General features: G+C 43.2%; 2 protein-coding genes across 8 annotated transcripts in view; both read right to left on the reverse strand.

Annotated features, from left to right (window-relative positions):
• Positions 1–709: 709 nt before the first annotated feature.
• On the reverse strand, positions 710–9,188 carry LOC115142178 (ribosomal protein S6 kinase-related protein-like). Its single transcript, XM_029681640.2, has 12 exons — positions 9,019–9,188; positions 7,543–7,821; positions 7,199–7,282; positions 7,004–7,072; positions 6,622–6,691; positions 5,886–5,993; positions 5,736–5,776; positions 5,587–5,614; positions 4,964–5,053; positions 4,786–4,874; positions 4,517–4,627; positions 710–4,417 (listed from the first exon to the last, which is right to left on the reverse strand). Exons 1-12 carry the CDS (start codon positions 9,043–9,045, stop codon positions 4,115–4,117), a joined length of 1,299 nt encoding a protein of 432 aa, XP_029537500.1. The 5' UTR covers positions 9,046–9,188; the 3' UTR covers positions 710–4,114.
• A 237-nt stretch (positions 9,189–9,425) lies between these two features.
• LOC115141828 (bridge-like lipid transfer protein family member 2) overlaps positions 9,426–26,019 on the reverse strand; it is a 29,255-nt gene continuing 12,661 nt past the window's right edge. For 6 of the 7 annotated variants that reach the window (XM_065000355.1, XM_029681066.2, XM_029681069.2 and 3 more), the window contains exons 17-39: positions 25,275–25,466; positions 24,860–25,062; positions 24,626–24,744; positions 24,261–24,484; positions 23,737–23,927; positions 23,314–23,413; positions 22,885–23,084; positions 21,613–21,919; positions 20,160–20,317; positions 19,797–20,003; positions 19,109–19,208; positions 17,669–17,848; positions 17,274–17,395; positions 16,765–16,920; positions 16,409–16,530; positions 16,041–16,221; positions 15,688–15,774; positions 14,549–14,659; positions 14,251–14,386; positions 13,406–13,533; positions 13,008–13,109; positions 11,999–12,133; positions 9,426–11,374 (exon numbers count right to left, since the gene is read on the reverse strand). In XM_065000355.1, coding sequence (XP_064856427.1) covers positions 11,186–11,374; positions 11,999–12,133; positions 13,008–13,109; positions 13,406–13,533; positions 14,251–14,386; positions 14,549–14,659; positions 15,688–15,774; positions 16,041–16,221; positions 16,409–16,530; positions 16,765–16,920; positions 17,274–17,395; positions 17,669–17,848; positions 19,109–19,208; positions 19,797–20,003; positions 20,160–20,317; positions 21,613–21,919; positions 22,885–23,084; positions 23,314–23,413; positions 23,737–23,927; positions 24,261–24,484; positions 24,626–24,744; positions 24,860–25,062; positions 25,275–25,466 — 3,650 coding nt within the window. In that variant the 3' untranslated portion in view covers positions 9,426–11,185. The other variant, XM_029681070.2, reaches the window with a different exon arrangement.

Genomic DNA, 26,019 nt, shown 5'->3' on the forward strand with positions numbered 1-26,019 from the left:
TTGGGGCAGTAGCTATTTTTTTTCTGTTCGAACCTAATTAAAACATTTAATGACGATGCTTTATCTGGTCTTCAATTTTGACATCCTATTAGGTTGCTCCCTTAAGGATTTCTCTGTGTTCTCAGAGTTTTACCAAATAGGTCACCGTCACACCAAGGTCTTGGAAAAAAGTTGGTGTTGTGTATCCAGGTGTAGTGCAATATAAATACTGTACAGTATGTCTTAACATAATATATAAAATATGCCATTTAGCAGATGCTTTTATCCTAAAGGACTTACAGTAGTGTATCATCCATACATTTTCATATGGGTGGCCTGGGCCCCAGCAGGAATCGAACCCATGACCGTGACGTTGCAAGCTCCATGAACCACACGAATTTCAGAGGAAAAACCATTTGAAATACCCAATGAATGATACTCTGTAAGATGTATACTTTTCTGTTTGGTAACAATAAACGGAAAGCCTCCTCTTGTATTGTACTGGCTCAAACATGTGTATGTTCTCTGCTGGCATGACTGATGATCAGGTGTCTGAAGTGACTCAGGCTTTATACCTCGAACAGCTAACATCATCTAACCTAAAAAACCTGTGGAACTTATCAACTCTTTTTTAACACTTCAAGTGGCTCCAAAGAAGAGGCTATGCTTAAACGTACATATTTCCTTTGATATTTCTCCTAGTATATCATGACAGGAGACAACTCCATCGTGAGTTTATAGGGGTTTTCATTATTCAGCTGTTACTGTGGTTGGGTAAAACACATAAAAAATGAGTGAAATCTAATGAGAAATGGGTATACAGCAAGACTTCGTGAACAGTCAAAGGCATTGTGATCAGTCACACAACAGTCAATCAAACATAAAATTAGGCAATCAAACATAAAATTACACAGAAGAAAACATTGTTAAAAAAATATATGTGAACGGATTTTCAGGAAAATAGAGATATTTTTATATAAATGTAATGATAAAGGTAAAAGGTCAAACATGCAGGTGTTTGATCCACATTTTAAAATAGTGTGCTGTGCCTTGAGAGGCTTTGAGTTTCAGTACTGTTAATCTCAATGGGAAATATAATTGTTATAAACCCTTTTTGGTAAATGGTGGTTTTCAGTGTATTAAAGCTCATCTATATTTATCACTCCATTAAATGGGTATGCAAAGAGGTATACAGAGGAAGAGAGGGAGCCAAATAGGTAAAGTAAATAAAGAAAACACAGTCGTGGTCAAAAGTTGAGAATGACACAAATATAGATTTTCACAAAGTCTGCTGCCTCAGTTCATATGATGGCAATTTGCATATACTCCATAATGTTATGAAGAGTGATCAGATGAATTGCAATGAATTGCAAAGTCCCTCTTGCCATGCAAATGAACTGAATCCCCCCCAAAACATTTCCACTGCAATTCTGCAGAAGGCTTCAGGGCGCCCAAGAAAGTCCAGCAAGCTTCAGGACCGTCTCCTAAAGTTGATTCAGCTGCGGGATCGGGGCACCACCAGTACAGAGCTTGCTCAGGAATGGAAACAGGCAGGTGTGAGTGCATCTGCACGCACAGTGAGGCGAAGACTTTTGGAGGATGGCCTGGGGTCAAGAAAGGCAGCAAAGAAGCCACTTCTCTCCAGGAAAAACATCAGGGACAGACTGATATTCTGCAAAAGGTACAGGGATTGGACTGCTGAGGACTGGGGTAAAGTCATTTTCTCTGAGGAATCCCCTTTCCGATTGTTTGGGGCATCCTGAAAAAAGCTTGTCCGGAGAAGACAAGGTGAGCACTACCATCAGTTCTGTGTCATGCCAACAGTAAAGCTTCCTGAGACCATTAATGTGTGGGGTTACTTCTCAGCCAAGGGAGTGGGCTCACTCACAATTTTGCCTAAGAACACAGCCATGAATAAAGAATGGTACCAACACATCCTCCGAGAGCAATTTCTCCCAACCATCCAGGAACAGTTTGGTGACAAACAGTTTGGTGACAAACAATGCCATTTCCAGCATGATGGAGCATCTTGCCATAAGGCAAAAGTGATAACTAATTGGCTCGGGGAACAAAACATCGATATTTTTGGTCCATGGCCAGGAAACTCCCCAGACCTTAATCTCATTGAGAACTTGTGGTCAATCCTCAAGAGGTGGGTGGACAAACAAAAACCCACAAGTTCTGACAAACCCCAAGCATTGATTATGAAGGAATGGGCTGCCACCAGTCAGGATGTGGCCCAGAAGTTAATTGACAGCATGCCAGGGTGGATTGCAGAGGTCTTGAAAAAGAAGGGTCAACACTGCAAATATTGACTCTTTGCTTCATGTAATTGTCAAAAAAAGCCTTTGACACTTATGAAATGCTTGTAATTATACTTCAGTATTCCATAGTAACATCTGACAAAAATATCTAAAGACACTGAAGCAGTAAACTCTGTGGAAATTAATATTTGTGTCATTCTCAAAACTTTTGGCCACAACTGTACAGTGCATTCGCAAAGTATTCAGGCCCCTTGACTTTTTCCACATTTTGTTACATTACAACATTATTCTAAAATGTAATGAATACATTTTTCTTAATCTACACACAATACCCCATAACGACAAAGCAAAAACAGGTTTTTAGAAATGTTTGAAAATGTATATAAAAAAAGTATTCAGACCTTTTGCTATGAGACTCGAAATTGAGCTCAGGTGCATCCTGTTTCCATTGATCATCCTTGAGATGTTTCTACAACTTGTTTGCAGTCCACCTGTGGTAAATTCAATTGATTGGACATGATTTGGAAAAGCACACACCTGTCGATATATGGTCCCATAGTTGACAGTGCATGTCACAGCAAAAACCAAGCCATGAGGTCAAATTAATTGTCCGTAGAGCTCTGAGACAGGATTGTGTTGAGGCACAGATCTGGGGTAGCGTGGCAAAGAAAATATTCAGCATTGAAGGTCCCCAAGAACACTGTGGCCTCCATCATTCTTAAATGGAAGAAGTTTGGAACCACCAAGACTCTTCCTAGAGCTGGCTGCCCGGACAAACTGAGCAATTGCGGGAAAAGGGCCTTGGTCAGGGAGGTGACCAAGAACCCGAACACTCCAACAGAGCTCCAGAGTTCCTCTGTGGAGAAGGGAGAACATTCCAGAAGAACAACCATCTCTGCAGCACTCAACCAATTAGGCGTTTATGGTAGAGTGGGCAGACGGAAGCCACTCCTCTGTAAAAGTTTGCCAAAAGACACCTAAAGCACTCAAACCATGAGAAACAAGATTCTCTGGTCTGATGAAACCAAGATTGAACTTTTTGACCTGAATGCCAAGCGTCCCGTCTGGAGGAAACCTGGCACCATCCCTACAGTGAAGCATGGTGGTGGCAGCATCATACTGTGGGGATGTTTATCAGCGGCAGGGACTGGGAGACTAGTCAGGATGGAAAGATGAACGGAGGAAAGTACAGAGATACACTTGATTAAAACAAGTTCCAGAGTGCTCAGGACCTCAGACTGGGGCGAAGGTTCACCTTTCAACAGGACAACAACCCTAAGCACACAGCCAAGACAATGCAAGAGCAGCGTCGGGATAAGTCTCTGAATATCCATGAGTGGCCCAGCCAGAGCCCGAGCCAGATCGAACATCTCTGGAGAGACCTGAAAATAGCTGTACAGCGACACTCCCCATCCAACCTGACAACGCTTGAGAGAATCTGCAGAAAATAATGGGAGAAACTCCCTGAATACAGGTGCGCCAAGCTTGTAGTGTCATACCCAAGAAGACTTGAGGCTGTAATCACTGCCAAAGGTGCTTCAACTAAGTACTGAGTAAAGGGTCTGAATATTTATGTAAATGTGATATTTCAGTTTTTATATTTTTATACATTTGCAAAATTTTCTAAGCCTGTTTTTGCTTTGTCTATATGTGGTATTGTGTGTAGATTAAGAGGGAAGAAAACAATTTAATACATTTTAGAATAAGGCTGAAACGTAACAAAATATGGAAAAAGTGAAGGAGTCTGAATACTTTCCAAATGCACTGTACAGTAGCTTTTTCACAACCAAGTATACATGCGGTACAAAGTATATATCAAATGTTTCCATTAATTTGCAGGCAGTATTGAGGCAAAGTAGAACAGGCACATCTCATTCACTACAACCCTGAGCTGTAGCCAGAGCCTGGCTCAGGTCAATGTTGGCCAAGGTAGGTGACAGGTCAGTGGGGCTGGTAGGGGAGTGGAGGATGTCACAGTCAAAGTTCTGGAAGTAGTCCATAGACAGGCCCCGCATTGCTTTGACTGGACGATCAGGATGGTTCTTCAGTTCAAGAATTAATTCAACAGGTCTCTTCTGTAGTAGCTGAGAGTCAAAGGAAGTGCCATGGAAAAACATCTGCCTTTTGAAGCGCTCCAGGCTATGCAGGCGATGGGCTGGGTTCTTGCATAGGAGCTGGAGTCACAAACAGGATGGAGAAAGAAAAGCATTGAGAATTTGTTGTGATGGTATTTTGTTGATACTCAGAAAATCCTACTACAGATGACTTCTGACCTCTGTGAGCAGAAGGGCTAGTGCAGGCCTGAAGGTCTTGGGTATGGAGTATGGGCAGTCTCTGACCTTTCTCAGCATGTTGCAGTGGTCTGGCTCTGGAGGTACAGGGAACTATGGAGATGACAGAATTAGCACCAACAACATCTCTAGACTAGCATTTAGATTTGCATGACAGGACAGCTTAAAAAAAGAAGAAAAACAACCTTTCTAACAGCTATTACATCATCACATATTCATTTAATTAAGATGAACTGTGGTGTTGACCACACCTTTCCAGTCACCATTGAGAACAACAGAATGCCGAGAGACCACCAATCAGCAGCATGGCTGTAGGGACCCCCACTCAGGACTTCAGGAGCTGTTTGGACAGAGGACCATCCCAGTGAGATTATAATAGGTGCCTCATGTGTAGTGACCATTAACTTTGCCTGATCCCAAGAATCTCACCCATGTATTGGATTGTCCCACAAATTGTAAATGCTCTTGCGCCCCGCTCAAGACGGCGAGAAAGTCCAAAGTCAGCTAAACGCAGGTGACCTGCATCAAACAGATACAGCAGTATTTTACATACAGTACTTTACAAATCCAATTCCAGTTGTTCTACCTGACTAATATGAAGCTTAAACTACTTTCACCATAAAAATGATATCTTCGAGAATATTCCCAACAACAACAACACTGAAATGTCCACTGTATTATAAGGCCCTCTAGTGTTGTCTTATATTTTTTGCAGTAGAAAGTAAACTAAACCATACGTCAAATGTATGCATGTGTAAAGAACGTCACTCTGTTTGCTTAGCGAGTACAACTTCCTCCCGATTCGGCCTGGTTGCGAACTCGGGATCTCTGCCTCGCAAAATACACGTGACCGTCCTCCCTCAAGCGGCTTAGCTGATAGCGCCACCTCAAAAGCTAGCTAATGAGACGGCGCAAGCAGGACACTTAAGGCTGAGGAGTACATTTCACACATCCCCATGTGCTACACATGCATGACTGTTCTGTAAACTGCTTTGGATAAAAGTGTCTACTAAATGGTTTATATATGAATATATTTTTTAAGCCAGCATTACCTTGGTCAGACAGAAGGACATTCTCCATCTAAAAAATCCAGAATAATCAGATGATTATAAACTTTCCAGTGAAGTTATAAATATGAGTCATTTAGTTGCAAGATTTATGTACAAAGAATCATGTTCATGATCAAAACAAACGTTCATACCTTCACATCCCTATGCATGATCCCAAAGTCGTGAAGGAAACCTACCGATCAGACACACCCATTATAATGAGTAAAGGTGATATTTAAACATTGATCTCATACACATTTTTGGAGAATATACAAGTGTACACACACTTGAGGGACACTCACCCAAAGCACAGCCTAGCTCTGCAGCGAACACCCGGGCCTCATCATCCCCAAACTGGCCCTTCAGTATCCAGTAGGTGTACAGGTCTCCAGTACTGCAGTACTCACACACTGTAGGAAGACAGACACAGTCACACACAATGATCCATCTTAGTACATAACAAGGCTATGTACAGTACACTGATCCAGGGCTGGGAGTAGATGACCCCTGCTGAAACACAAGCACTTGAAAAGGAAGGAGCAGTGGAGGAGAGAAGCAATAGGAGAACATTCATTTGTCGGAAGTCACAGAGATGCAAGTTTTTTAAGGCTGGGGGAAGCATAGGAAGGGAAAGGGCTGATGTTGGGGAAGGAGCTAAGTGTCAGTGAGAGACACAAATGAACTCAAACATGCCTTTATCCACTAATAAGGGTGCTGTTAAAAAATCTAAAGGAAGGGAAATTCGGATCAGAGGCCACAGGACTGTATGATACACACTAAAATCTCAGTAGATGGCAGTATAATTCTTCAGACGAGTCATGGGGCTCAGACTGAGGAGACAACAGTAAATAGCAGAAAGGCCAGATAATGCCATAGTTAACACTCCTGCTAGGGAGAGCAAGACAACCCATTGGGCACACACTGGTTGAATCAACGTTGAACTGACGTACCCAGTGGGAAGCTCCTATGTGAGACACAGGGAGGTTAAAGAGAGGAGCGGATAAATAGGGATCTAGCTATATCACATTAGTCACTCACTAATGAAGAGGTGGCGCTGGGTCTGCCAGCAGTCCTGCAGATTGTGGAGGAATGGGTGGCTGAGCTGCCGCTGCAACGCAACAGGCAACACACACAGCAACAGTGTGGATGTCAGCAAAGACACTCAGTAGAACTAAATGTGATTTAGGAGGGATCTGAATGTAACCAGGTATTTTCAAAGATGGCAAATGTTTTTATTTTATTTTTGTTCAGCAAAAGCTCCATGGGACCATGTTTGTTGTAGCATAGAAGCTCATACGGATAATCGTCATAGTCATTGTTAGAGCTCAGTGAGTCATTGTTTCCAGCATGTTATCCCTAAACTAAGTCAGGAGCTAAGCTAGGATAGCAGCTTTACAGGTCATCCTGCTGTGTGACCTACCTGAATGATGACCTCCTCCTTTGACTGTTCCAGGACCCCATGCTTCAGTATCTCAGACTTGGGTAAAACCTGTAGAGCAACACAATACAATAAAATGAAATGCAGGGTAGGAATAGAATACACTAGATGTGTGTAATGTCACATGAAATATAGTGCTGGTAAAATGTGATGTGACAGGAGGCTGAGGAGACTCACCTTAACGGCATAAGTCTTCTCCTTCGACCTGTCCTTTACTTTCAAGATAGGACCAAAGGAGCCTTTAGCTATGAAGCCCAGGATCTGAATGTCATTGAGAGAGTGAGATTCAAATGTTGCAATATTATTCAATATCATTCAAGGTAGGTTTCACACCAGATAGACCATCATATCATTTATTTCCCCCCCATATAGAATAACCAAGAAGTAATAAGTTACTGATTTATCAGTTGTTTGCCTATCAATGAATGATTTCATTACATCTGCTGAAGAGACAACGTTTTCATCAAAGATTGAAATGTGTGGTCCAGGTGTTCAATCCAAATGAAGTTAAGGAGGACTACCTGGAAATCGTCTTGCCCAGTAAATGTACGGTGTGGGAACTCAGGCAGAAAGACAGAGATGAAGCCAGGGAGAGTCGACTCCATGCCAGGCTTCTGAGGGCTGTGTCCTGGGGGGAGGAGGTCCTCAGGGATTGGGGCTCCGCTGCCGAGCACCATGCCCTGTGTGGCCAGAACAGGTGGGCCAAGGTGGCGAAGTCCATCAGTAAAGGATATTCCAATATTGGAGAGAAGGCCATGCCAGCCTTGATTGCGTCGTCTCTCCTGGCTTGGCACCCGTTTCTACATTGAGGACAGCGGCTTTCTAATTAGTGATGGTTCTAATTACAAGTTGTGCTGTGAGTAGCAAGTAACTATAGCTAAATGTCAAACATCTGTTGATGTTACTTACTGGCATATGCCACACTAGAATCATGCAGGACTAAATCAGCATTGGATAGAGATTTCACATGAACATGTGCCAACATAAACAAACGATTGTTGAAGAAATTCATTAAAAACCTCTTAAAGATCAGCCCCTTTTTATTTATTTTTGTCTAAAATGACATACCCAAATCTAACTGCCTGTAGCTCAGGACCTGAAGCAAGGATATGCATGTTCTTTATACCATTTGAAAGGAAACACTTTGAAGTTGGTGGAAATGTGAAATGTATGTAGGCGTATAACACATTAGATCGGGTAAAAGAAAATACAATGAAAAAACATGTTTTTTTGTACCATCATCTTTGAAATGCAAGAGAAAGGACATGTCTTATTCCAGTGCAGTCGCCACTAGATGGCAGCAGTGTATGTGAAAAGTTTTAGACTGATCCAATGAACAATTGCATATCGGTTCAAAATGTATCTAGACTGCCCAAATGTGCCTAATTGGTTTACTAATTCATTTTCAAGTTCATGATTGTGCACTCAAACAATTGCATGGTAGTCTTTCCATGTAATAGCTACTGTAAATTGGACATTGCAGCTAGACTAACAATGTAAGCTTTCTGCCCCTATCAGATATGTCTATGTCCTGGGAAATGTTCATGTTACTTACAACCTCATGCCACATTAGCTTAACCGTCCCGAACAAGAGAATTTCCCAGCAGCCACAGTGAGCCACTCCCCCGTCCCTTTTAATATAACTCCCCAAGGACCCTTAGGCGCTTTGCATTAAAAACTGTTCAGTGCACTCATATTGGCCAGCTCCACGTGAAATGTCATTGTAAAATATTTACTTAATATCATTGTTCAGTTTACATATACATTTCGGTAAAAAGATTAATATTCCAATGCATATTCATAAAAAACTGTTCAAAGTAAGGTGCTAAACGCCAATATTGTCGCGAGCTAGCGGCTAGCCTACTATACAAAAGGTATAAATGTATCACTTATGTGGAACAGACCGTAGATTTGTAGGCTAAAGCAGTCTGAATAAACATGTGATCAAACCTGATAACGTCATAGATAGGTGTAGACTACGTCTGAAGATCTCTTACCTTGTGTTTACTTGAGTTGCTGCCCATTACATTGCTTGGTAAACCTCGATCAAACCCACATCATTATTTTCCCAATTGGTTAGTTTTAACACGGTATTACAATGCCTTGTAAAACATGGAGCGCACATTCCTGACCCGCCATGACTGAACAGCGAGCAGGGTGGGTCTGATCATCTCGAGAGACGAATGATAACCTCACATTCGATGGTATTCTACAGAAGGCGAAATTCCGCTCCAGTTCACCCTGTCAGATGAATGATCAAATCAGCCACTCACACTCCACTGGGATAACGGCTAAAATCAAAACGCCACATTTCTGTTAACCAATCATACATCTAATTACGAAATAAATGATAAATTAACGGTGTAGTGACCTGAGAACATACATGAAACATTCAGATATAAGAGACATTAGAACAACTATTTTATTGACAAACATTTATAGTTACATATATGGTGCTCATTTCATTGAGGTATAATCCATTTTTCTTGAAATATTTTGACAGAAATATTTGACATCTTGCACTTTAAGGAAGCTGTAACTGAATAACAAACTCAGTAGGTGTAGGTACAGTTGTGATTGAAAAGAAATAACCATGGTTACAAAAATATCTGAAAATACTTTGCTTAAAAAGTGCTGTAGTGTTAAAATTTCAAAACATTATCAAGACAAGCTGCAACAAAATTATTTTTGCAGACTATCAAAGCTGACAGAATAACTGCCATAAAATAGAAAACAAGAACATATTTTCGCACAGATATGTTTAGGAACTGCAGTATAAAACGTAAGTCTGCTGTGGCATATATGTTGTTGGAGAAGTCTCATGCAGGGTACCAAATTATATATGTGTGATCTTTTACAGGGATGCACTTCCCAGTCAGTGTGACAGTATCATATAGACTTGAGTAAAATTCCAACAATATAATAAAAGTACAAGGCTAGAATATATCTCCCCTGTACGAGTGAATCAGACATTTCTAACTGTTGCAACAGACAGCATTTCTATGGTTGTCAAGGTGCTTTCATTTGAGATTAAAATGTTTTACAATCTACCTGATTTACATTTGCTTGAGGATACAGTATTCCTGAACCAGCAGGAAACAATGCTCTCAACAAATAACATTAGCTGCATCTTAAATGGCATCCTATCCAATATAAAGTGCACTACTTCGGCATCCTATCCTCTAAAGTAGTGAACTATATAGGGAAGAGGGTGCAATTTGAGACAGTCAACATATAAACTATGAAATGTTCTAATTGATTTACAGGGGAAATGAGCAGACAGTGAAACTAAAATAAAATACCCATCACCCTGCAACAAGTATAGGCTGCTGATTCTGAAAGTTCAGGACCATGTGTGATGCATTGAATGAAAATTAAATGTTTAATGTATGGCACAAAAAACAAAGATACATTTGGTCAATAAGACCCTGGCATGTTTTTAGCAGAGAAGTGGGCCCCGTATCCATAACACCTCTTAGAAAAAGAGTGCTGATCTAGGATCCGTTGTTACTTTTAGATCATAACAAATACAATTATATGGACAGGAGGGGATTTGATCCTAGATCAGCACCCCTACTCAGACACATTGAATATGGGCTCTGGTCATACATGAAAATACATGCTTCATTGGACAGCAGTTGAGAGAGAATTATTACATACTTTCTATATAGTTTTGTACGTTCAAATATGGACTGGAGTAGTTTATCCTAAAATAATAATTTCAGCCATCGTGGGCCATATTTAATTGGCTGGTGTGCCGGACTTGGCTCGCAGGCCGTAGTTTGTTCCCCTTCACGTAAGAAAGAACAGGGTGTGTTTTATTATCAGTCTCTGTTCCCCATAATGACCTGCTACCTCTATCTTCACACCAGAGCATACAGTATTCAACCAGGTCAAGTGTCATCAGATAATACGCTAGTAAAGACATTGACCTCTCCATGATTCCCTGGGTGTGTGCTAATGTAGCTACCATAGACTGCATCCCAAATGGCACCCTCTTCTCTATACAGTACACTACACTACTTCTGACCAGGAACCATAGGGCCCTGTTTGAATGTAGTTCACTGTGTGGGGTATAGGGTGCCATTTGGGACACTTCCATAGACTAGAGCGCAGTGGTCCAGTACAGTACTGGTTCAGTGTGAGTGTATGTGGGCCTATGGGTCACTTGCGTCGGCTGAAGATGCTCTTCTTGCTGGAACTCTTGTCTGAGCTGCTGAGACCGATGAGGAGTCGGGCCTTCTCATCCTCCTCCTGCTGCTGCTGCATGCTACTGTCTGACTTCCCCTCAAACGCCTTGCTCCGAGAGTCAGAGCCCGACGCCGGCTTCAGACGCAGCTTCTCCTTTATCATCTACACAGAGGGAGGGGAGGACACATGTCATAGGTCACTTCAGAAAATATGAAATAACATATGGTTCAAGAACTCCTTTATCATCTACACACAGAGGGAGGGGAGGACACATGTCATAGGTCACTTCAGAAAATATGAAATAACATATGGTTCAAGAACTCCTTTATCATCTACACACAGAGGGAGGGGAGGACACATGTCATAGGTCACTTCAGAAAATATGAAATAACATATGGTTCAAGAACTCCTTTATCATCTATGGATGTGAAAATGAAAAAGTGACAAATATATAGGACATATGACTGAAGTAACCTATACATAGTCTATATTGTGAGAGCTTTAGGCAGGGATTGGCATTTTGGTAGCTTGGAACATCATGAAGTGCCATTTTTGCCATCAAACTGCTACTGTAGGACATGACCGTGTTGGTAATGAGAGAGGCCAGGGTTCTGTGCAGTATGGAGTAGGATGAAGTTGCCCCTATATGCTGACCCTGGGTTAGTTTGGTATTTCCCCAAATAATGGTCAAGGGGAAGGGGAGGCTGATCCTAGATCTGTATCTAGGCGAACTTCACCCCACAATGGTTGGGTTAGTAATAAGCGGGACAGGGTTCAGTGCAGTACCTGTGCTACCAGTGCTTTCCTGCTGTCCCTCTTAACAGCCATGGCAAAGTCCAGCCAGGTCCACGTGTTGTTGTGGTACTCCAGACAAGGTAGAACCAGGTTCAGATCCTTCCAGTCAACACTGCTTTTCTCTCCCTATGTGGACACACAAGCACAAAATACATAATGAAACTGCATTGTCTGTGAGTTAAAAAGTACAACAGTTGTTCATATAATTCTACAATAATCATATCTTCATTACATGTCTGTGTTTATTTATCTCCCATTTAATGATATTACATTTTCATACACGAATATTACATTTTCAACATTAAACATGTACTCAAATCAGCTATGGGATTATGTAATCTGGAAGGCATGACAATGCTGTCATTGGGAAAATAACGATTATTTTGCAAATCCCTGAAGACATGAAATTGAAAAATCGGAGGATTAAAAACAAAGTCCAAGTCACAAAAAGCCATCAGTGTGAGAAGGTTAACATATACAAACAGATAAAACACATGACAACACACCAGATGTTGAGGTATTTTTTCTAGTCTGAGAACAAAACATGTGACCTGGTATGGGGTCAACACAGAATCATGATGACATCTCTCTTAATCAAATGATGGCTGAGTGAGATTAGTTATTTTACCTTTATTTAACTAGGCAAGTCAGTAAAGAACAAATTCTTTTTTTCAATGACGGCCTAGGAAGTGGGTTAACTGCCTGTTCAGGGGCAGAACGGGAATTTGTCAACTCAGGGATTTGAACTTGCAACCTTTTGGTTACTAGTCCAACACTCTAACCACTAGGCTACCCTGCCGCAACATCTCTCTTCGAGGGGAATGTTTATTTATGAACTCACTGACACACCGACATGTATATAGAATCAATAACTGACTTGAATCAAAGCATTGAGTACCGTTTTCCTTTAGCTAGTTGCAAAATCCAGACAACTTCTGGTACATATCCAGATTTTCCAGAAATGTTGCTACCCTTAACTTCAGCACATGGTGATACCTACCTTATAACTGACACACAGGGGAACCTGGGGGATCTTGATGTAGATGAAGGAGTTATTCATGGCTGCTCTCTCCTTCATCTTGTCGATGTCATCTACAGGATGCTAGGTAGGGAAATAAGACATACTTCGGTTTCAATACAGTATGGAAGACTTAAGGCTGCATCTGAAATGGCACCCTAAATACTCATCATAGTTCACTACTTTTAAACAAGGCCCATAGAGCGCTGGTCAAAATAAGTATATAACAAGAAAGTTGGGAAGTGCTTGTGAAAACAACGAGCCAATTACCCCAGCAGATGTAGCTGGGTGGCAACGTAGTACGGCTGTATGAACATTGGGGATACATCAACACAAAGATACATATTTTCTCATTTCTCATAAAAACAACAACAAAATACCTCAACAGCCTTTCGGAAGGACCTCCTGACCCCAGATGTACGGTTCAAGCCCTGGGTGACCCCTTTGCTGGGGCCCATGACCCCCATGGTGTCTTCCGAGAGCTGCCGAGGCTTGGTGACAGGCATGCCTGAGATACAATTTACATTAGTCATTTAGCGGACACTCTTATCCAGAGCGATTTACAAGTCACTGCAAGTGTAGTAGGAAAAACAACCACATAACATAGTAATTATAGTAGTTATACACCCTTCTTTGAAATAGCCGCAATCAGTAGAACCAGTGCCAGGAAGAAAAACAAGTGTGGATGTGAGTGCAAGAAAGACAGCAGCAGCACCACCACAACCTCTGAATGACTCCACCACCCCTTAGAGTCCACACCCTATACTCCTGTAACTCTGCAAAATGTCCAATAGGGCACCCTATCCCCTTTATAGTGCACTACTTTTGACCAGGGTCATAGTGCACTATGTAGGGAATAGGTTGCCATGTGGGATGCACGGTCTCACCCAGCCCTCAAGGTCACAGTAGACCCAGGCTATTAATAGCCACCAAGGGTTACACAGCAACTACCAATCCAATACCATGTGTGGTATTGAAGAGCTGGCAACGATAATGGAAACTAATATTGATTGGTTGGGTGGAGAGAGGTGTGGATTTCAGGCTGGTCAACATGTGAGGGCAAGTGAACGTATACAGTACAGCATAACTGTTGCACGTCAATAACTGGTAAGTAATAAGCCTTGTCCGAGTCAGAATGGCCCATAGGGCAGGCACCTATCTTCTGCTTCTGCAGCTTGATGTACTCCCCCTGGGCAGGATGCTAACAGCTAGAGGCAATACACACCAGTAGTGACCATTCGGGATTTGTCCTCCTCATCAGCAACTTCCTCCTCCTCCACATTCCTTCCTGGGAAGAAGAATCCCATCATCCTTTTGAAGAACTGGTACATGAGCTGGATGGTGAGAGGAACCACGTTCACCTGGTGACACAAACACATTACAACAGAGAAACACTATCTACCTGTATGCTCCCAATGCTTTCATAATTAAATGTTATGATCACATATGTTATGAGATCTTCAATGTTATGATCGAACAGGTTAACACATCTCTAGTGTTATGATCACATGCTTCCTCCTCACCTCAAAGTGCTCCTTGACTGAGATGCCTCCCACTGGGGGGCGGACCTTACTGAAGATGCGCAGGGCAAACTGACGGCCAGACTGACACGGGCTCTGAGGACGCAACACCACCTAGGAGACAGGTTTCATGAATTTAAAAGTCACAACACAGAGGCTGCATCCCAAATGGCCCCAAAAGTAGTGCACTATATAGGGAATACGGTGTCATTCAGGACGCAGACAAAATAACCACTGGAATAATGCCATGCTCCTAACTGCTGATTCATGAAGCAACCCAAAAATATATTTAATGTCATTTAGGAAACCAATTTAATTCAGAATACAGCATATTCTGTAAAGACAATTAAATGAATCTGAAATGTCTCCATACAGCATGAATGGTGAGCAGGAGGATAAATGAATCAATTCATGGGATTTTTCCTCCCATATGAACAGGAAAACATTTGGAAAACAAACCTGACTTACACAGCGACATAAGACATGGTACCGTAAAACATTCAGATGACGGTGCAAATGCAGTGAGGAGCACGCAATAAGAGGAAGGACTGGAGGTGGGCATTGGAATGACCCAGTCCCATGGTGGACATGCAATGTTGAATAACAAAGGATACGTCCCAAATGGTACCCTATTCCATGAATAATGGACTACTATTAACCAAGGCCCATAGGCCTCTGGTCAAAAGTAGTGGACTATGTAGAGAATAGGGTGCCATTTGGGACATATACATTATATTCTGAGAGGGATTTCCGTGATGCTGACTGGATAAGCATGATGGTGTCAACAACAGTGACATGAACACCCAGTTACTGTACCAGCACCATACATACCCTCACATGCTGCACATAGGAAACCAAGTAGAGAGTTATCAACACAAGCAAACACTGCTTTAGGAGGTCTTTGTGAGCACATTTTGGGTGCAATAGGACCTGGAATCATTGGATCAGTAACAGCAGGAGATGGAAACTTCTTGTTTCTGACAAAAGACTGAAAAACTCAACAAAAAGGCTTGTACTATAAGAGATCCCTTTCAGATGCAATATTTGTAAGCTTCACAGGTTCACAGCGCCACCGGTTGTAAAAATGAGCTGTTGACTACCCTTACCAAAGAAAAGGTCAGAGATAAGCATTATTTCCTGACCTTGTATGCAGCGTTGGGGAGCAGGTTGTTCATGGTGAACCAGCCCAGTTCCAGGAGATGCTCGGCTGTATCATCTGACTTGTTCAGCTGTGGAAGGAGACAGTTTAACAGATGTTTAGCATCAACATCAGGGCCCGCATTCATAAAGCGTCTCAGAGTAGTAATCTAGGATCAGGTATCCCTTGTCCATATCTTATTATCTAAAAGGCTAAACGGATCCTATTTCAGCACTCCTAATCTGAGACTTTTTGTGAATATGGGCCCAGCTCTCTAGCCAAAGCACAGTATCAAAATAGTTATGGTCATCTCCTTGTTAGGACAGAGCAGCAGTGTCCTCCCTGCCCCCTGCTCACCTTGCTGTACATGAACCTCTGCAGCTCCAGCTCAGCGATGCCCAGCTGTCCATCCTCCTCAGTGAGACACCAGCGGGCCTGGGCAAAGCAGATCTCTGTCCTGCGAACCACACTCACGTCCTCCGGCGGCTTACGCAGCTCCAGCTTATTGGTCCTCTGCAGCTGGAAGTCTTTAAAACATCTGGGAGCAGAGAGTGACATGCAGGGAAGAACACAGGAGAGGATGAGTCAGTATTCTTAGGAAGTATCTCAGAACTTCCCATGGCTGGCCGAGTAGTTTTCCTAGGCATTGAAAAGATGGTGTTGTGAAAGTGTTCGGTAGTTTGACTTGGCATTGAATGGTGTGTCTGTGGCGGTGTTGGGCTGACCTGATGAGGATGTTGAGCTCCTCACTCTTCATCTGCATGTCAGTCTTCTCCTGATTGAGCTGGTTCTGAAGCCTCACGTTGATCTCTGACAGCTCATCTCCTCTCAGATCCTCAGGCTGGGCCTGGAGGGGTCACACCACACAGGTCAAATATACTCAAGTAGATATTTCAGTGCTTTGGGGTTCGTAACTCAGGGATGTGTTTTAATCCCTCTCTAGATTATAATTGGATGAAGTAAACTAGGAATTACCTTCACCTTTGGTTTTCACCTCACAAGTAACAGTGCTGAAATCAGCCATTGCCTCGCCACACAGGGCCTATGAGAAGAGTGTGAGTCAGTCCGTCCAATGGCTCACCCTGATATTGGAGTAGATCTGTTTCTCCAGGCGTCTGATCTGGGCCACGTGCTGCCTTACGGCCTCCTGCAGGTGTAGAATGCTGCTACGCTGCTCCTCTGGGTTACTGGAGATCTCCAGCTGGAAACGCACACGCTGCTTCTTCTCACTGTGCTCCTGAGGACAGAGCCCACACACAACATGGTCAGAGGGTAGGACACGAGGCATCCCAAATGGCGCTATTCCCTCTTTTGCCTATTTAGAACCCTGGTCAAAAGTAATGCACTAGATAGGGAATATCATGCCATTTGGGATGCATAAGGGACAGTGTAGAGACCTCAGCTATCATACAGTAGGGGTGAATCCGAACTTCCACTCAAGTACAATTTTCACTTAAGTCTCCCACTGACCTCAAAACATGACTAAGTGAAAATTCGACTTAAGTAGAAGTTAGTAATTGCCCCGTATATACAGTTGCATATGCTATAGGACAAAACACTGCCTAGTCAGATGTTGAGGCATCTCGTTACCTTGCGTTTGGGCTCAACGTGCAGCAGTAGGTTGTTGACGATGTCCAGGATCATAGCATACTGCACAGGGTTGGTGGAGATCTCCAGGTCATGGTGAATGAGGGTGAAGGTGTCCACAGCCCCTGATAGTGAAGTGGGGGGAAAGACACCAAGTCGAAAGGCTCAAGCCTTTACACTGAATAACACTACAGCAACATTGTAAGCATGTTCTGACATTGTATTTGAAGATGTCGGCTGCCTCACAGAATTAAATAGAACAATGGACTTTGGCATCCAAAAAACAGGATTTAATTCAGAAAAAAGTTCATTCTAGAAACTGATTTAAAAAAAAAGTGAAATATTGTATCAAATGTTGTATAAAATAGTGCATATATGAGCTCTATGGGGTGCCTTACCAGCTTGTTTTTTCAGCAGGTCTTCCTTCTCGTTGCGGCGTATCTCTGGAGGTTTGATCTGCGTGGCCAGCTCAGGGTCGATGTCGTGGCTGTAGCCGATGTAGTACATGCGACAGCTGCAACGAGAGATGATACGCTGGACCTGCTGAGTGTCATTCACCTGGGCCGGCTGGTTCCAGTCTGGATTCAAAGAGAACAGAGAGGAAGTGTTACATTTACCTTGACACATAAGTTAAAGGGTAAATATACCACTTTAAAAAGTCTTAAGTGCCACGATGTTAACTACAGAACATAAACACTTTCAGTATACAGATTTCAGTTGACAGATTTCAGTTTACAGGGCATTCGGAAAGTATTTAAACCCCGTGACTTTTTCCACATTTTGTTATGTTACAGCCTTGTTCTAAAATGGATTAAATAGATTTTTCCCCTCATCAATCTACACACAATACCAAAGCAAAAACAAGTTTTTAGAAATGTTAGCAACTTTATAAAAAAATACAAATTTGAAATAATACATTTACATAAGTCTTCAGACCCTTTACTCAGTACTTTGTTGAAGAACCTTTGGCAGTGATTATAGCCTCAAGTCTTCTTAGGTATGACGCTACAAGCTTGGCACATCTGTATATGGGGAGTTTCTCCCATTCTTCTCAAGCTCTGTCAAGTTGCATGGGGAGCGTTGCTGCACAGCTATTTTCAGGTCTCTCCAGAGATGTTCCTGCCGCTGAAAAACATCACCCACAGCATGATGCTGCCACCCCCATGCTTCACCATAGGGATGGTACCAGGTTTCTTCCAGACGTGATGCTTGGCATTCAGGCCAGTGAGTTCAAAAGAGTCTTGGTTCCAAACTTCTTCTGTTTAAGAATGATGGAGGCCACTGTGTTCAGGGGGACCTTCAATGCTACAGACATTTTTTGGTACCCTTCCCCAGATCTGTGCCCCGAAACAATTACATTTACCACAGGTGGACTCCAATCAAGTTGTAGAAACATCTCAAGGATGATCAATGGAAACAGGATGCACCTGAGCTCAATTTTGAGTCTTATAGCAAAGGGTATGTATAGTTATGTTAAAAGGTATGTTTTAATTTTTTATATATATATATAAAAATTTGCACAATATTTCAAAAAAAAAAAAACTTTTCTCTGTCATTATGGGGTATTGTGTGTAGATTGAGATATTTTTATTTAATCCATTTTAGAATAAGGCTGTAACGTAACAAAATGTGGACAACAAAATCAAGGGGTCTGAATACTTTCCGAATGCACTCTATGTAGACACTGGCATGGTGCTGGAGATAATAATATATATATATATTATTAAATATGGAATTTCACTTTAAGGAAAGATTCACATCAAGATGAGATTTTCAGCTTTGAAGGGCCAGGGTTTAAACATTTCATGAAGTAGAGTATGTGCGAAGAGCAGCAGTACCTGTTGTGGTGCTGACCATGCCTCCAACAGCCTGGCCACTCTCCATCAGCTCCAGCACTGAGTCCAGGTGACGCTGCCTGTGCTCCTCAATGTTTTTCACCTGCAGACGCACCATGCACAACCAAGGCAAAGACACACGGTCAAAGCTGTAACAGCACCCTGAATCTGAAAGATACAAATATGCTCTCTACTATGCACCTACTATAAAAATACTCTGTCGTGCAACTTGGACTTGAGCCCGAATGTAAACCATACACAACACATCATCATTCAACGCTACAGATGATCATTTATGGTAGTTCTTGTTAAAGCTTTTGGGTGACCTGACCAAATTCACATGGAAAAGTGAGCGTTTTTGATCTGTCACTCATTGAAAGAAAGTCTAAGAAGCGGTAGATCTGTTCTATGCGCGCCATTTCTATGCTTCTCTTTTCTTAAGCTCCATTTTTGCGTCTTTTCCTTTTGTTGTTTTGTACACCAGCTTCAAACAGCTGAAAATACAATATTTTTGATTATGGAAAAGATTGTACCATCTACACCGCTGGGATCTATGATTCTCTACACTATACTTGCTTCATCACAAACTGAAATTAGAAACTATTTTGAATTTTAGCAACCAGGAAATGGCGGAGTGATTTCTGGATAGTGCATCTTTAAGAGCCTGTTAATAATGTTTTCACTGGCCCACCTCAAGCCACAACTGCCAGTCCTCCTGCTCTGAGGGGTTGGGTTCCATGGTGGCAAAGTACTGCATGCCGTCAAGCAGACAGGTCCAGGTGGTCTTCTGCTTGAGGGTGTCGCTGTACCAGGCCGGGTGGTGCTCACACTGCAGCAGCTGAGCCTTGGCAGCAGACACCAGCACGCAGCCAGCTGTCTCTGTGCCACGCAGCATCATCTACAGACAGACAGCAGAGAAGGATTATAACTTTGGGTCCTGTTCGCAAACATTGTTACATTTGGGGGCAAATAAAGTGTGATTGGCCCACTGGGCTTTACAATCCAAATCTGATTTGCCATGAACCTAAACTTCCAGACTAGTTGTCAGTTGTACCTGACAGTTGACCAGCTCGATGAACCAGTTGCGGTTGTAGACGTCGTCTGTCTGGCAGGCAGCGATGCCACACAGTTGATCACTCACACCAGAGTCCTCCTCTGAGAACACCACAAACTTATCAGTCTCCTCAATCAGCTTCTGCAGCATGGATGTCCCTGCAGAGTGAAGAGGAAGGAAGAGTTGAAGAAACAGTCAGTAAATTCTATTCAAAGACGCTTTATGTGGCATGGCTGGCCTAGCAGTAATACTGCAGCCTCTAACATACATACACTACACGACCAAAAGTATGTGGACACCTGCTCGTCGAACATCTCATTCCAAAATCATGGGCATTAATATGGAGTTGGTCTCCCCTTTGCTGCTATAATAGCCCCCACTCTTCTGGGAATGCTTTCCACTAGATTGAAACATAGCTGCTGGGACTTGTTTCCATTCAGCCACAAGAGCATTAGTGATGTTGCGCGATTAGGCCTACCTCGCAGTCGGCGTTCCAATTCATCCCATATCGATGGGGTTCAGGTCAGAGCTCTGTACAGGCCAGCCATGTTCTTCCCATAACAATCTGAATGTACCATTTCTGTATGGACTTTGCTTTGTGCATGGGTGAAACAGAAAAAGGGCCTTCCCTAAACAGTTGCCACAAGTTGGACGCACAGAATCGTCTAGAATGTCATTGTATTCTATAGCGTTAATATTTCCCTTCACTGGAACTAAGGGGCCTAGCCGGAACCATGAAAAACAGCACCAGACCATTATTTCTCCTCCACCAAACTTTACAGTTGGCACTATGCATTGGGGCAGGTAGCTTTCACCTAGCATCCGCCAAACCCAGATTCGACCATTGGACTGCTAGATGGTGAAGCGTGATTCAGCACTCCAGAGAAAGCCTTTCCACTGCTCCAGAGTCCAATGGCGGCGAGCATTACACCACTCCAGCCAACGCTTGTCATTGTGCATGGTGATCTTAGGCTTTTGTTGCTCCTAGACCTTTCCACTTCACAATAACAGAACTTACAGTTGACTGGGGCAGCTCAAGCAGGACAGAAATCTGACGAACTGACTTATTGGAAAGATGGCATCCTATGACGGTGCCACGTTGAAAATCGCCAAGCTCTCAGTAATGGCAATCTATTGCCAATGTTTGTCTATGGAGATTGCATGGCTGTGTGCTCAATTTTATACACCTGTCAGCAACTTGTGTGACTGAAATCGCCAAATCCAATAATTTGAAGGAGTGTCCACATACTTTTGTATATACTGTATAGTGTATCTACAGTGTTGACATGGGTTGGAAACCGGCCTAGTGGCCTTTGACACATCATCCCTCTTTCTTTCCCCACTGTCATCCTCGATCACTATCTGTTCAACACAATCTGAAAATACCTTCAAAATATATATTTAAAAAGAAAATACCATAAAATACCATCAACTTAGGCTGCACTTCTCCTACCTTCGTGCTGGCTCTTCTCAGGGCGGCTGGTGCTGGGCATGGTTGGGGTGGAGGGGGCCGTGCTGGGGCCGCCGGAGTAGTTGGACAAAGAGCGCTTGAGCTTCTTGGCAGCTTGCAGTGTAGTGTCTATCCTCAGGCCCTTCAGAGCCTCTGTGGAGAGGTTCCTCTTGAGAACGGCTGCCTTCTTGTAGCCGTCGTACAGACCGAACGCTATGTTCCTGTTAGTGGTGGTCCAGGAGGCTCGCAGGTCAACCAGGCACAGCTTGTGGGTGTAGGGGGCATTTGCCTCATCTTTTGGGTTCCCCTCCTGTCACAATGAGAAACACCATCATTACACTTCAGGTTTTTACAAGAGATCTAGCTTCACCTTTTGACTGGAGAACTACAAATGAAGGGTTGAAACACAGAGCCAGAACAAATATAATTCATTTAAACCTGACTACAATGGTTAAGAAGCTACTGTGTGCGTCCCAACTTGCGCCCTATTGGTCCTGGTCAAAAGTAGTCAATGACATAGGGAATAGGGTGCAAATGGAGACACAGCCTGTGCAATCAACTTTGGGGTGTCTACCATGCCCTCCCCATCAGTTGCGGTTCGAGCTTGTGTGGCTTCCTGGGCGAACCCCCCCCATAACATTTAAAACTATATAAATATATACCAAAATAAGACTCATAAATATCAAAAAGTAACTAAGACAAATATAAACAAATTGTAGTATATAAACACAAATAAAAAAAGAGAATCAAAATTACACCATTACTATTGCTAACAAAAGACACAAATGAAACTTAAATTGCACAAATACACAAATAGAACACACTTAAAGAGAACATGATTATTACACTATTGCACTTCAAACAAGAGAAACACACTAAATTACTCAACTAATTGCATTACTAATTGTACAAAGTTAGAGGTGCGCTATTTGATAAGATTCCCCGTTCCACCTACCTCGGGCATCCAGCGGGGAGACCTGAGGTCAACCTACCCCCCCTCCCCATATCGTACTTCTGAATTGGAGACCTTCCCAGGCAGTAGCCTGCCTAGCTCACAAACTAGAATCAGGGCGCCCACTCCGACAAGGATAATTGACCCACAGTCCCACACGGTGACATGACTTCATTGATGTGACGTGCAAAAGAGCGATAGAAAACCGATCGCGCAAATGTCACCATTCCAAATGTGTTTTTTGTTGTTGTGCGGGTGCCCTGTGACACCCCCGGCAAGATGCCGCCTATACCTAAATCCGCTACTGCTCCCCATCGTCTTACCTCCTCCATACGGTTGCTCTGGCGCTGGTAACTGAGGGAGGACAGGCCGAGCAGGTGGGTTTTCTTCACCTGGGCGTTGATCTGGTGGTCAGCCGTCTCGTCCCAGGTGGAGGCCATGAGGTGCACCGTCATCAGGGACAGCTCTGACACCATCTGGGTCACGTTCCACTCAGAGATCAGCCTCCTCATCACCGTGCCCGCTGAGAGAACAGACAGACAACACACACACAATTGAGTTAGACCAACAGACAGGCTGCTCAACAACTCAGTCTCAAATTATACCCAATTCCACATATAGTGCACTACAGTATATGGGAATAGGGTGTCATTTGAGAAGCAAACATTAAAATAAAAACCAATTAGACCATTGCTTGAGTGTGTAAATAGCTTGTGGCATTTCTATGCCCGTGTTGTGCCCTCTCTTCTTACCCTGTGGGATGAGTCTCTGAGCCCCTCTGGTGAAGACGTGGCCTTTGCTGCATTCCACCTGGATGCCCCTCTGCTGAGCAAAGGAGGCCCAGTAATGCACCTGGGGAGGAGACAAAGTCAAATCTCAAATGTTAGCGCTCATTGGAGGTAACAAGACCATGCAACGGACAGCGCACTCTGAAAACATGGAATCAGTCAAAATAGAACATATAAGGTCTTTAAAAATGTCAATTGTATCCTATATTGACAAAGAATTGTCTGCTTTGTTCTTTGGATGTAGGCTGAACATAAGCAGTGAGTGTATGGGTCCCAAATAGCACCCTATTCCCTATATAGTGCACTACTACTGGTAAAAAGCATCGCACTATAAAGGGAATAGGGAGCCGTTCGGGACGCGTTGCATAGTGTTGGTGATTTACTCACTTGTAGTTGAGGAAAGGCTGCTGTATAGGACATCTGTTTGTAGTGCTGGCCCAGCTTCTTTCGGATGGGTCTGAGGCTGTGGAAGAGCTTGCCTCTGCAGATGGGTCTGGAAACGCTGGTCCAGGTGGCCCAGAAGTTCTGCATCCAGCGCAGGGTACTGCTGTACAGGAGGATTCTGGGCTGGCATGGCTCTGAGAGAGAGAAACAAATGCCCTCAATAAACAGACAGTCAACATTAGAGCTAATGATTTAAAGATGAATAACAAAACATTATCGCATGCAAGCTAAATACAGAGACTTGATTTGACAAGCGTTCACAGTATCCCAAATGACACCCTATTACCAAAATGACTTACTTGACTGAGAGCCTGACTCACGGAAACTATGGGCACTGATCATAATTAGTGCATTATATAGGGAATAGGGTGCTATTTGGGATGCAACCTCTGTGGAGAATTCCTCAGTGAACCTGGAAAAAAGCCAAGCCACACAGCTATCACAAGGTAACTGCTCAACCGCCTCACCGGTGCCACAGTGTTGGTTGAGGTCCATGGTGATGGAGAGGTTGAGGTTCTCTGAGCGGAAGGCTCTGAAGGAGTCGTGAGGTTGTCCTGATGTCACATCAGCTACATTCTCTGCACAGCAGAGCATTACAGCGTGATGGTCATGGGGGTTGCCATGGCAAAGCCACTGGAGGTCAAGGGTCATGCACAGATTTGGCAGGTGCAGGAAACAGATGTCATCATACCTGAGAACAAGAAATATATATATATATATTTTAATCAAATTATGAACAATTTCATGAAACATGAAAATCTAAACGTTTCACAGGTGAAGCCGGTTGCAGAATTTCTGATATTTGAAAGCCAGATTTCAGTCTGCCACCTACTTGGAGGCTGTCCTGACGTTGACATCCATGTCACCTTTGAAGACAAACTGCCCAGGAGTCCACTCGTAGTTGACTTTGTTCCATTCCCAGTGCATGTTCTCTGTAGTGTTATAGGGGTCCTACAAAAGACCAAAATTATGTCAAACAATTGCAGATAATCCTAATTCTCAGGCCAACACATTTTTCAGAGGCAGTAAGTGGCTAAGAAGTGTTGCTCAGACTCTGTGTTTTAACCTCCGTGGCCAGCTGATGGAGGTTGGCCTGTTCTATGTCCATGATCCAGCGTCCATGTACCAGCAGACGACTCTTGTCCCACCAGGCCAGAGGAGGGGAGGGGTCAACCGTGGGTTTGGTCAGCAGATCAACCACCTGGCCAATCAGGGTCCAAGCTGGGTCCCAGCAAGGCCCCCACACTATAGTGTACAAGGATATATTGGCTGCATGGAGAGAAGAGGAGATGGGAAAATAATAGTTAAGAGTTGAATTTGCACAACTGCCAGTATATGTTTAGAAATTAGATGACACTACATCAAACAAATTCATACAAAGTTATGTGATCGTCCGCTATGTGTCTATTGCCTATTGTTGAAAATAAATACAAATCATCACAAAAAATGAGGATTGTGCTTCATTGAAACACTTTACTTACATTTAAAATCGCAGTAGAACTTGAGTGGTGGCATGTTCCTGTGGACGGTTATGTCGCCCCATGGCTGGCCAAGTGGCACAGTCTGCCTTCGGCGAGCCCGGCCCTGCCCGTCCTGCTCTGTCCCGATCAAGCGGCCTGACAGCTCCCAGTCCCGGATCTCAAACAAGTAACGAGGATAGTCCCGGATTCTCACTGTCACAGGGAGAGAAATAATAAAAAATGATATATGTATCACCTCTTCACTGTTGACGTTGAGACCGGTGTTTTGCGGGTACTATTTATTGAAGCTGCCAGCTGAGGACTTGTGAGGGGGCTGTTTCTCAAACTAGACACTAATGTACTTGTCCGTTTGCTCAGTTGTGCACCAGGGCCTCCCACTCCTCTTTCTATTCTGGTTAGAGCCAGTTTGCGCTGTTCTGTGAAGCGAGTAGTACACAGCGTTGTACGAGATCTTCAGATTATTGGCCATTATGAGCATGGAATAGCCTTCATTTCTCAGAACAAGAATAGACTGATGAGTTTCAGACGATTTGCTTCTGGCCATTTTGAGCCTGTAATTGAACCCTCAAATGCTGATGCTCCAGATACTCAACTAGTCTAAAGAAGGACAGTTTTATTCTTTAATCAGAACAACAGTTTTCAGCTGTGCTAACATAATTGCAAAAGGGTTTTCTAATTATCAATTAGCCTTTTTAAAATGATAAAATTGGATTAGCTAACACAATGTGCCATTGGAACACAGGAG

Source organism: Oncorhynchus nerka, linkage group LG14 (genome assembly GCF_034236695.1).
Source record: "Oncorhynchus nerka isolate Pitt River linkage group LG14, Oner_Uvic_2.0, whole genome shotgun sequence".
Taxonomy (NCBI): Eukaryota; Metazoa; Chordata; class Actinopteri; order Salmoniformes; family Salmonidae; genus Oncorhynchus; species Oncorhynchus nerka.